The sequence below is a fragment of the Triplophysa rosa genome, linkage group LG15, assembly GCF_024868665.1.
Source record: "Triplophysa rosa linkage group LG15, Trosa_1v2, whole genome shotgun sequence".
NCBI classification, from domain to species: Eukaryota; Metazoa; Chordata; class Actinopteri; order Cypriniformes; family Nemacheilidae; genus Triplophysa; species Triplophysa rosa.
This window is the reverse complement of record NC_079904.1, coordinates 22,006,471-22,018,806: the sequence shown is the minus strand read 5'-3', so window position 1 is coordinate 22,018,806 and position 12,336 is coordinate 22,006,471. Positions and strand designations below refer to the sequence as shown.

The 12,336-nt window shown below is 39.7% G+C and overlaps 1 protein-coding gene across 8 annotated transcripts in view; it reads right to left on the bottom strand.

Annotated features, from left to right (window-relative positions):
• LOC130565604 (pleckstrin homology domain-containing family G member 3) overlaps positions 1-12,336 on the bottom strand; it is a 55,082-nt gene that overhangs the window by 20,755 nt on the left and 21,991 nt on the right. For 4 of the 8 annotated variants that reach the window (XM_057352479.1, XM_057352481.1, XM_057352480.1 and 1 more), the window contains one exon: positions 3,989-4,422. In XM_057352479.1, the coding sequence (XP_057208462.1) occupies positions 3,989-4,422 (434 nt within the window). Of the gene's footprint in view, positions 1-3,988; positions 4,423-11,686; positions 11,941-12,336 lie in introns of those variants that run through there. The other 4 variants (XM_057352476.1, XM_057352477.1, XM_057352478.1 and 1 more) reach the window with 3 other exon arrangements.

The following is a 12,336-nucleotide window of genomic DNA, read 5'->3' as shown; positions in this document are numbered from 1 at the left end:
TCGTCATCAAGCAGGTCTCAATGTAAAATACGCTCTTGGCAGGTGCTGAAGGACTCGATGCCAACAGACACACTTTACTCCAGCAGTTTCGGTGTAATCCTGCCAACTGAAATGACACAGGGCTGAAAATGTGCCGACACAAACATTACAGTCACAGAGTTTAGATGCCTAGTGTGCTGATTCAAGCTAAGTTCAAATAAGGTCTAATAGCTCATTTATGTCTAACTACACTTCTTACTTGGCATAGTGGGAAAAGAAAGGGATTTATGCTGGGTTCACACCAAATGCGAACAATCGCATCATTATTTTCGCGTGAGTGACGTGAGCTGACAAATATTTTCAACTTGCATGGAAGACGAGATTGATACGCGTTCGCGGCAATCGCATCTTTGCATTGACTTTGTACTGTATGTAATTTACTCGCCCAAATCGCTTAATTCGCATTTGGTGTGAACCCCCCATAACATTGCAAGCCACCGGAATATCAAAAACACTTCTTTAGGCTCTTTTGACCTACAGAGTAGAGTACAGTAACAGCTCGTAACCAACTACCCAGAAAGCCCTAGCAACCACCTAGCAATGCGCTAAAAATGCATCGCATGATTAAAAGTCTGTCAGAATGCCTTAGCAACTGCACTGAATCACCCTAGCAACCATTCGCAATTTTATATGGACTCAAATCACTCACATTCTCATTAAACTTTTATCATTTATTAATCACTGAAGAGCCAATAAATCATTAAACAGCATTTTTTATCATTTATGTTATTTTTAAAAATTGTAAATTATAATTTACAAGGAAACAAACAAATGCTCAGTTGAAAAAAAAATCAGTTCACCCAAATATGAAATGCCTCTCCCCCTAAAACATGTTGATGTCTATTTACACCTCATGACTGTTCTTAATCTCGCTTCAAGCTGTGACATTGTGTTGTACTTGAAGGACAGGACAAAATCCAATTGTCAAACCTGATGTTACATAACGCTATAATCTCATCACACTGGATGTCTGACCGCTAACAAGTTACAGTACCCAATTCCTCCATCTCATGTCTGTCTCGGAACTAGTGTGTGCTGTAATTAAAACAATCCAAAATAAATCTAGAACTTCATTATATTCTAGCATCTTTAAAGTAGCCGCGCTTGGAATTCTCATTGATTTTGCAATACATACTCCTTTAAGGGATAATCCACCCAAGAATGAAAATGTTCATTTCTAGGTGGAGTATCCTTTTAGAATCTCACCCTGGGATGCGTTTTGAAGAGTATTAAAAGAGCTCCAGACTACTGTGTGCTGGGCTCCTATTGTCCGTATTTTGTTTATTATTTGGTCCAAGTCATCCATAAACCTTTTTTATCGTAGTTTGTAAACATTTGACGGAAGTGTATTTTATTTGTAAAAACTTTCGACTGTTGTATCAAAAGCAGCTTAGGTAAAGCATAAACACCATCTAACAATTACCAGAGCAGTGAAGCATTTTTACTTTTAAGCACAATATAGTATTTTTACTTCACCACGTTATAAAGCAAGTATAATTCCAACATAGTATTTATTTCACTTAAATTTCATCAGTGTACATCGTATTGAGAAAATGTGGATTATTACCATCAGAATCAGAATCAGAAGAGCTTTATTGCCAAGTGTGCTTGCACACACAAGGAATTTTCTTTGGTGTTGGAAGCTTCTAGTACAGACATTCAACACAATGACAATACAATAACAATACAATATAATACGATGTCTCCATGTCTCCATCGTCCTCCAACACCTACGCCAACATAAACTATACCTGAAACTCGAGAAATGCCAGTTTCACCAATCCACCATACAATTTCTGGGTTATATCATCTCTTTCAACCAAGTTACCATGGATCAGGGGAAGGTAGAGGCGGTCCAGAACTGGTCACAACCCCATACGGTGAGGGAGTTGCAGCGGTTTTTAGGATTTGCTAATTTCTACCGGCGCTTCATCGCTGGATTCAGCTCTATTGCAGCTCCCCTCACCGCCATGACTGGAAAAGGCTCGAGATCCCTGTCCTGGAATCCCGAAGCTCTCAAAGCTTTTGACCAGATGAAGCAAGCCTTCTGTACTGCTCCTACCCTACTTCTACCCGACCCAGACCTGCCTTTTCTCGTGGAAGTGGATGCCTCTTCGACCGGGGTAGGAGCGGTGCTCTCTCAGCGGCAGGGGAAGCCTCCTAGACTCCATCCATGTGCCTACTTCTCCCGCAAGCTATCCCCGGCGGAGTTAAACTACGACATCGGGAATAAAGAGCTCCTGTGGTTAGGTTTGAACTTCCTCAATTGACGGAGGAAGTATAACCTCTGCTGGGCCTTCTTTACAATGGAGTCTATGTGGGACTCCCACTTCAGGTCCTGAGAGATGGTGGAGCCCAGGAACCTGAATGACTCCACAGTATCCACAGTGCTGTCCAGGATGGTGAGGGGAGGAAGTGATGGATGGGTTCCTTCTGAAATCCACTATCATCTCCACTGTCTTGAATGCATTCAGCTCTAGGTTGTTTTGACTACACCAGGCAGCCAGCTGAGCAACCTCCTTTCTGTAGGCAGATTCATCACCATCTTGAATAAGGCCAATGACTGTGGTGTCATCTGCAAACTTCAGGAGTTTGACAGAAGGGTCTGTAGAGGTGCATTCGTTTGTGTAGAGTGAATATAGCAGTGGAGAAAGAACACATCCTTGAGGAGCTCCGGTGCTGATGGTACATGTGCTGGATTTAAAATGTATTATGTATGTATTATAATAATATATATATAATAATATAACATGTATTATAATAATACCTTATATTGTGTCATTTGTTTGTTTATTTATCTATTTCTTTAAATTTCTCTTTACTACAGTAACCACTGCCTAATTGTATGTAAAGCTGCCCTGCAACAATGCAAAACTGTGAAAAAATAAATCAATTAAATGAAATTGAACTGAATATATGATACTTTTTACTCCACTACATTTATATGTGCCGTTTTTTACCTTTAATACTTAGGTACATTATAAATATAGTATTTGCTTACATGAGTATTTTTACACAAACATTATACTAACAAATAAACATTATAAAGATTAGAACTACTACTTTTAGGTATTAGGTATTAAGGATAAAAACGATTATATGCTATTATAATGTAGTGAAATTTAAATTTTCCAACGTAAAATCAGTGATAATATACAGATGCTTTAAAAATATACTTACAACAATGCAAAGTTACAATGCATTCAAAAGAAGATATTTTAAAGAATGTTGTAAACGACACAGTTCTGGGGCACCATTAACTACCATAGTATTTTGTCTACTATGGAAGTCTATAGTGCCCCAGATCTGTTTGGTTACAAACATTCTTCCGAGTATCATTCTTTTGTGTTCAACAGAATGAAATTTACACAGGTTTGGAACAACTTGAGGGTAAATGACGACAGAATTTTCATTTTTGGTTAAACTGTTTCTTTAAGGGAAGATTCCTTTCTTTCAGGTAGAAAACTGAATCCAAATGAAAGTTTGATGTAGAAGTGTGTCATCTGATGCAATGAAACTTCTTTAATCTTGTTTAATGACTTAGCCTTTACCCACATTTACGGTTTACCAGATATAGCCAACCGGTTCATGTTTGTAATCAACACTCTTGGTGACATTTAACATGCAATAAGATTCATTGTCCTCAACTACTTCCAGCTCTGTCATGTTCCAAAGCTTCAGTAATCTGCTTTCCTTTCTAAAGAGCCTTTTTTGGCATTGCTCCATCACGACCGATCTGTGACAGCTCACTGTTTGTTTGAACAAAGTGTCCGTCTAGCCCAATATGTCAGCAAATTCTGCCCGTTATCACCAACTGATTCTTACTGCACTAGGGACATAAACAACTGTCTTCAATTTCTCAACCATGCTTTGTTTCATAATCAACATTTTCTTTGATAGGGGTCTTTCTCAGCAAATATCGATATATTAATATATAACAATTCATTACCTCTACGATACTTCGCAGATCTCTCACGTACATGCGCTCCGTCTCAATGATCTCCATGACCACACGGTCCAGGTAGGTGAGTTCAGGGTTGGGTGCCATGGTTTTAGCAGCAAATGGAGAGAAAGATTGTTTAGAATTATGGATGTTGTTAATAGCGTAGAGACTGGATTCCTGGCCAAGGTTCTGAGTGTCCCGGGTCTCACTCGGATTCCAAGCAGGCATCAACTCCAAGTCCACATTGTCCTCGATGGGTGCACCAGCAGATGAGATGCCTGAGGGTGGAACGTCTTCCCGAGAGGAACCTGACCCAGATGAGATGGTGGACACCCCACTTACGGGTCTCTGGACATCTGGGAAGTCAGAACAATCAGACAGCGTGGCTGTGGAGGACCGGTTATTACTGCCGACAGAGGCAGTGGACAACCGAGGAGATTCTAAAGAGAAAGGAGAAACTTTATTCATTTATCAAACTGAAACTGCTTGATTTGCTTATCACATTATTATTATGTGTATTATGTATATAACGTTTAGAGGTGTGGTTGTAAAAGCACATCATTAAAAATGACTGAAAACTAATCTGGCCATTAAACAAATATAATAAAAGTATTGATTTTTGGTTTCTCTTTTTCAGCCCACAGCTAAGATTATACTAGGGCCATGTTTCCCACGTCTGTTAATGTTTACACATTTACTCTACTTCTGCCCTCAATTGCCTTTAAAGCTATTTTTTCCATTGGAACAGCAATAAATGAGCCATCAATTGCAAATGGTGACAACAAAAGGACGGATGTTTTATGGGAGAAAGATGTGAATCAAACAATGTATGAGTATAATCTGAAATTATTTAAGATTATAAAGAAGTGTGCAACCAAAAGATTAATTCTGAAAGCACATTTGTGAACAAAGTAAAATGACAGCAGTAATATTATAGAAAGAAACACGTGTTTAAAAAAATTGGGTTTTTCAAAATACACACAGTATAAACACAAGTTAATAATTAATTTAACTGATGTGGAGTCCCGGGTGTGTGTATCTCAACAATATACAATGACTTCAATTATTTTGAGTCTTTTGTTTGTTTAACTCGTTAAAAGTGTTAAGTAAATAAAAGGCAGCTGCTCTTGCATTCATACCAGACTTATATTTGAATTGTTTATTTTATAAACTAAAAACGATATCTTATATTTTATATTACATTTTATTGAATGATATTATTTTGAGTTGCATTCAGACAAATTAAAATGACACCTAAAGATAAAGTACCTTTAATTTGTAAAGTTTTTAATTCAATGCATTGTTTAAAAATATGAATTAGCTGTTGGAGGCATCATATAATTTACATTTTAAATACAATATGAAGCTAATATAAGAAAAATGGCGCAGGGAATGAAGGGGTTAACAAAAACTTTATTTTACAAATAACAAACAAAATACCCACGAGGGGGTGTCAAAACGAGAACAGAACTGGTATACAAAACTTGAAATCAAATACTTCCCTTGATGGGGTAAAAGTAAACTAAACTAGGTACGACACAACGTCACAAAACAGGAAAAGGTAAACCGAATAAACAAACATGGCAAGGGGATAACACGAAGCACACTAGGCACAAAAACTCACAAAACTCAGGACGAAGACGAAACGCAGAACCATACAAGTACATACAATGCACGAGCACAAGACAATAGACACGAGGGCATTATATAGGGTGACAAACAAGGGGAGATAACGAGGGGCAGGTGTGGAACATAAGACACGGCAGGGAAGCAATACAGGAAACGAGAGGGGCGGGGCCAATGACAAGACACGAGAAAACACATGGAATGTCTAAAGATAAACATCCCATGGCTTCCTCACACAAAACATAAGGGATCTGTCCCGATCCTGCCACACGACTAGAAAATCATGAACAAGAAGGCAGGACCGTGACAGAGCCCCCCCCCCTTAATGAACACCCCCAGGTGTTCACCAAGGGGTCAACTAACAAGACATGACAGACGGGGACATAGACAAGAACCAGACAAACATGGTGACCAAGACAAGGGGCAGACAAGCAATAATCACAAATGGGTTGGGGTGTGACAACAAAAACAACAAACATGGGAGGGGGGTGGGGACAGACAAGGGCTTGTGGAGGGAACAGTCCTAGTCCCTGATTGCGCCTGAGGGCGCGGAGTTCTGGGGGACTTAGGGGAGGAAGTCCTGAGGGGACCGCCGACTTGACAAGGTTGGGCGCCGGCTGGAAGGCCGGCTGAATCACCGGCTGGACTGCCGGCTGAAGCACCGGACTGGATGCCAGACTGGACATCGGACTGGACGCCGGACAGGACACCGGCTGCACCGGACTGGACCCTGGACTGGACACCAGACTGGACGCCGGCTGGGCAGGGTTCAGCATCTCCCTCCTCTGCTTCTTCTTCGCCCGGCCCACAGGACGTGTGGCCGGCTGGAGAGAAACGATGGGGAGCCCGGTTAGCTCCGTACCGGAGGAGTCGGACGGGGAGTCCCACGACTCCTTTCGTCTACGTCGGCCACGGATGCTGATGGGCGGAGGAAGAGCTGCCGGGGGAGAGATGGACGGTGCGGTCGTGCTGATGACCCCGATTTGCATAACACGACCCTCCGGGATCGCGGGCAGTGGGGGAGAAAGATTGGGTTGGACTGAGACCCTGGGCTCCGGCCGATTCATGGCATACCTAATCATGTCCGTGAAGCCTAGCGGTCTCAGCATCCTCATCTCTTCCCGTGACAGCGGTTCTTTCAGACCGCCGTTAAACATCGCCATCTGTTCCGTTTCGTCGTGGACCATCTCCCCTGCGGTCTAAAAGAATCGATCGGCGAACTCCAAGACGGCGGAGTAGCCCTGTCGCAGACCGCAGAGGAGATGAGCCTGCATGGATCGCCTTGCCTCCATCTTGCCTGCCGGGTTCGGCTCTGGCTCGTGCATTCTGTCACGATATGTGTGGGGTGGAAGAACCCAAGCGCAGGCAGCGGGAATGAAGGGGTTAACAAAAACTTTATTTTACAAATAACAAAAAAATTCCCACGAGGGGGTGTCAAAACGAGAACAGAACTGGTATACAAAACTTGAAATCAAATACTTCCCTCGATGGGGAAAAAGTAAACTAAACAAGGTACGACACAACGTCACAAAACAGGAAAAGGTAAACCGAATAAACAAACATGGCAAGGGGATAACACGAAGCACACTAGGCACAAAAACTCACAAAACTCAGGACGAAGACGAAACGCAGAACCATACAAGTACATACAATGCACGAGCACAAGACATTAGACACGAGGGCATTATATAGGGTGACAAACAAGGGGAGATAACGAGGGGCAGGTGTGGAACATAAGACACGGCAGGGAAGCAATACAGGAAACGAGAGGGGCGGGGCCAATGACAAGACATGAGAAAACACATGGAATGTCTAAAGATAAACATCCCATGGCTTCCTCACACAAAACATAAGGGATCTTTCCCGATCCTGCCACATGACTACAAAATCATGAACAAGAAGGCAGGACCGTGACATTTATTGGTATTACTATGCAGCATCATTTTGGTACCATAAAAACTATTCTGACTCACAGAAATATCAAATATTTTTGAAGAACAAATAAAATAATTTATACCTCCATATGTTATTTTTTAAAAATAACTACAATTTAAAAAATAATTCGGAGCTAATATAAAAAGCGGTTAAAGCTCTTTTTGGTACCACTATGCAGCATCATTCTGGTTCCATAAAAACTATTAGCCTGACTTACAGAAATATAAAATATTGTTGAAGACAATATAGCACAAATAATTGTAATAAAGCAAACAAACAAATTAAAATAATAAATGTTTTTCAGGTCTTTCAGGATGGTATACTAGTACTTATCAGGTACAGAAATTCAGTAATATAGTAATTCAGTAATAGTTTTCACTGTATAAATTAAAAATTGGCCAATTATCAACTGGCCCAAGGATCTCCCATGCTGACCCCGGGCGGTCCTTAATGTCGAGCCCTTAGTTATCTACACACCCATCTTATGACATCTCTCAAAATGTGTGGGACGCTGTTTGGGATTTATGTGTCATTTGATTGCAATGCAATATTTATTACATAATTTACACAACACAGCACATGAAAAGAAAAAAGATTTAAAAAAATATAAACAAATGCCTTACAATAGTAAATATAGGATCTAAAGTATGTCAGGTAAGGTCTATAGACTCTCGTCTTTCCATATTACGTCAGACACAGCAGCCTATTCAAATGATCAGAAAGTATGCAAAAGCAGTACACAGAACCATGCCCGCACACTGCTTAAAAAGAATGTTTTTAGATATACACGGACACGACAAAGGCATGAGTTAAATCACAAAAATGATCATTCAATTGGCTGCGACTGGAAGGCATATATTTTGAAAATTGGGAACAGGAGCAGTCCGTGATTTAAGTTTAAATTAAATAAAAACACCCTACCATAAGTGGGCCTTCCTCTAAAATAGCAAAGTCAAATAATCCTATCCAATGGTGCATTTGCCCTAATAAAACTTTGATTTATTATAAATAGGGATGTAACGATTCACTCAGCTCACGATACGATGCGATTCACGATACTGATCTCACGATACAATTCATTCACAATTTATTTTTACAAAATGAGTTGAGACAAATTGGAAATGAACAACTGCCCTTTTATTATTTCTCAACTGCTGCACGTTTCTTTGTAAAATAAAAATATTTTTTAGGTCAAATAACAAAACTAAACTGCAATTTTAAAACAAATTCCAAATCAAATAAAAAAATTAATAATACAAAAGTCTCTTTAAAATAAACAAGCTAAGACTTTGTCTGTGCTTTTCTTGGATTTATTTACATTTAAGAAATATCAGCATATCCACGTTTTCCAAGTCTGTAGTAAACACAACGGCCCCTGCTGTTCATAACATGTATTGTGATTCAAATAACATCTCAACCGGCTTGAATTCTCACATTTTATGATTGAATTTTTGTTTGCTTCTAAAAAGCAATTAATCCATACACAGGGCTGTAATTCTCTCTCACTTGCCAATACAAAACATTCACTTCTCCCGGACAAGCGTTAATGTCGAGCCCTGCAAAATATTGCCATATTTCAGACGTAACGTACCGTTCTTTTTAGGCACAAGTTCGTCGCTGTCATTTTCCTCGCTCGTCTCTATTCCTGCCATATTTATTTTCCGCTCTCTTCTTTGAGCCTCTAGGTTCACCTTTGGGCCCGCGTTCTAGCCAATAGTATAATAGCACCTACTTGGCGGGTATAAAGATAGTAATGCCCCTTCTGATTGGTCCAATTTGGACAATCTAAGCATGCAACACACAAATGATTGACACATGAAACAAATTAAATTTATCGCATCTCTCTGCGATATGGATATCGCATATACTATTATCGTGATAACGATAATTTTTCGATATATCGTGCAGCCCTAGTGCATATATATATATATTTTTTTTTTGCTTTTTTTATTTTTTTTTTTGTTTTTTTTAATTTTATTTTTTTTTTTTTTGTTCGTTTTTGTTTTTTTTTTGTTTTTGTTTTAGTCATTTTTTTTTTTTTGTTTTTTTTGTCGCGGTGCTTGTTTGTGTGTAATGTAAATCAAGGGTGCACCACTATTTTGGTTGTTTTTGCGTTTAAAATGCCATGGTTCTGTCTTTTCTTGTCATGTCTTTCTTGGTCTTGTGGCAGAACCATGGCAGAGCCTCTTGTTCTGTGTGGAGAGAAACATATTATTGTCGGCCTCGACATAAAGTGCGTTCTCTCCGGTGTCTTGTCTCTAAGCCCCACCCCCTTGTTCCCTCGTTAGCTTCCCCTTAGTGTATGATCCCAGTCACCTGCCCGTCACCCTCCCTGTGTAATCATCCCTCCTATTTATAGCTCCAGTTTCTCCTTGTCGATTCGTTCTTCGTACCCTGTTCGTGTAAGTCCCCGTCCAGAATATCTTGTTCCTGCCTTGCCTTGCCCTGCGTTGTCCCTTATTGTTTGTTTTGTTTGTTTTTGCTTTAGTTTTTGTTTTGCCCTCTAGAGGGAAGTTTTTGTTTATAGTGTTTGTTCCCCCATCGTGGGTTTTTGTTTTATATTTTAATAAATATTTCTGTTAACCCCTTCACTGCTGTCTGCACTTGGGTTCTGTCCACGACACACCCTGACACAAAACTTGTTTTCCTGATGCAGTGAGTCGATACTTAGAGCCCTGTGATTTCCCCGCGATGTGGAAATAGGGCATGAAAAGCGGAGGCGCTATCCGGCTTTTTAAATGTCACCTGCTTGTTTTGCGTGAATGTGAATGAGCTGCACAGTTTAACGCATTATTACCCGCGTCTGACGCTCGTGCATTTGTCTGCATCTCTGTATGAGGACATGAACTCCATCTCCAGAGCTGATCTGAGAGTTTATTTCATAAACATTTCACTGTTAGAGAAAAGATATCGTCAACCAACCATACACTCTTTGCGACTACCCGTCAAAATAAAAGTCTGGTAAACTTGAACATCCAGATTAAAAACACTGTACTCTAATATTTACTATAGTAATTTGTATAATTCTAGCAGTAAATTGATCAACTATAAACACTAGAGTATACTTATATTTACTAAACTAATATTTATTATATATATAATATTATCTCAAAAACACCATTGTTTCTGCAAAAGGAGGAATTTTACTGCAGTTTACCATTGTAAATAACATAATAGTATACGTGGATGAATATATCATTATTGTTTAGTAAAAGAATGGAAAACTTAAAACGGAAAAAAGGAACTTGGGAAAATCTAAATTATAAGGCCCTAATTTACCCAACTGTAACATTAATGTCCTTCGTCCGTTACCTGCCTATTTATGTGATAAACTACACATAAATATTTTTTACAACTTTAAACCTCAAAAAAAGTTAACGCACAGCCGGTGTGTCCCATCTACCACTTAGCCTTTAAAAGCAAAAGTCAAAAGCTGGATAGATGGAGGAAACTCATTTTCTTCTTCATTTCCATGGGTGCAGTAAACACTTTCAGATGCACCGGCGTCTACTGCCGGCCCACCCCATTTGCACTGGACTTTAAACTCTATGGTGGTCAATGATAACATGCTTTCAAAAAGATATGCCAATGAGGTTTGAAATCACAAATAAACAATGCCAGAAAAACCATAATCATACCAAATTAATACAAATATTGTATGCAAACAGAACCAAGAATGCTAGTAACCGAATAACGGCAGTACCCATTCACTTCAATTGCATGGACACAACATTAATGGAACTCAATGGGTACCGCCTTTTTGCAATGCTTTAAACATTTAAAGTAAGACCATAAAACATTACTGCAGAATGTATTAAAGCGGTCCTCCTGGACAGGTGAAACTACTTCCGTAGTATAAGAACCACACATGGTTGAGATATTCCCACATGTCCCCTATACCAGTTGGTATATTTGGTTCGGTTTTTTAAATGACCAGTCTCAGGTATAAACAGCCGCAAGGTTTCAATATTATGAGTTCCAGACCATTGGCATCCCTGGATGGTGATGCAGTTCTAAGGACTTTTTGCTTCAGATGTCAAGTTTTAGAACAGAACGACTTTGAAAACATTACATTGTTGATAACAATTCATCCTTCCAAATGACCCCCCCCCATAGACAAGAGAAAAGTGCCCCTGGACTCACCAAACCATCTCGATAACCTGCGATTAAGACTAGTAAACCGGCTTCTCTCCTCCCAAATACTCCTAAAGGTGTCAACCTCCACATTCGGCTGGAGAACCATTCCCCAAGAGCTGTCCTTGTTCTGTCCCCGAAAACTCATTGCTTGATTCTAGCTTAAAAGGAGCTCTAGGTCATCAGTTTTCTCTCTGTTGTGTCATCATCTTTGCTGTTTCAACCCCTCAAAGGTGTCCAACAAAGCTCTAGTACCGGCTTTTCCTGTGACCGAAAGTCAAGTGAGCTAAAGGCATTGATTTCTGTTATCCACGCCTTCACGTGAACACACAGAGCACGCCTCCTTTCTTAAGGAGGGAGCGACTGTTGCTTGTGTTTGGCTGTACTCATAAAAGGGTTGAGAAACTGAGAAAGTAATTTGTAGCTCAGTAAGACAGAAGGAATTTAAAGGGAGTAGTACGGAACCGGTCTTGGTATCTCCCTTCATAGTACATTTGTCAAAGATAAGGATAGGTGGATGGACTCAAATAATATACAGCTGGTGACATGAACATTCTTATGTAACCTCTGCATTTTCATATTGGACAGGGGTTTGATATTGTTATCTGTTTAAAAAATGTATAATGTAAAAAATAATATACGTATACATATATATATAT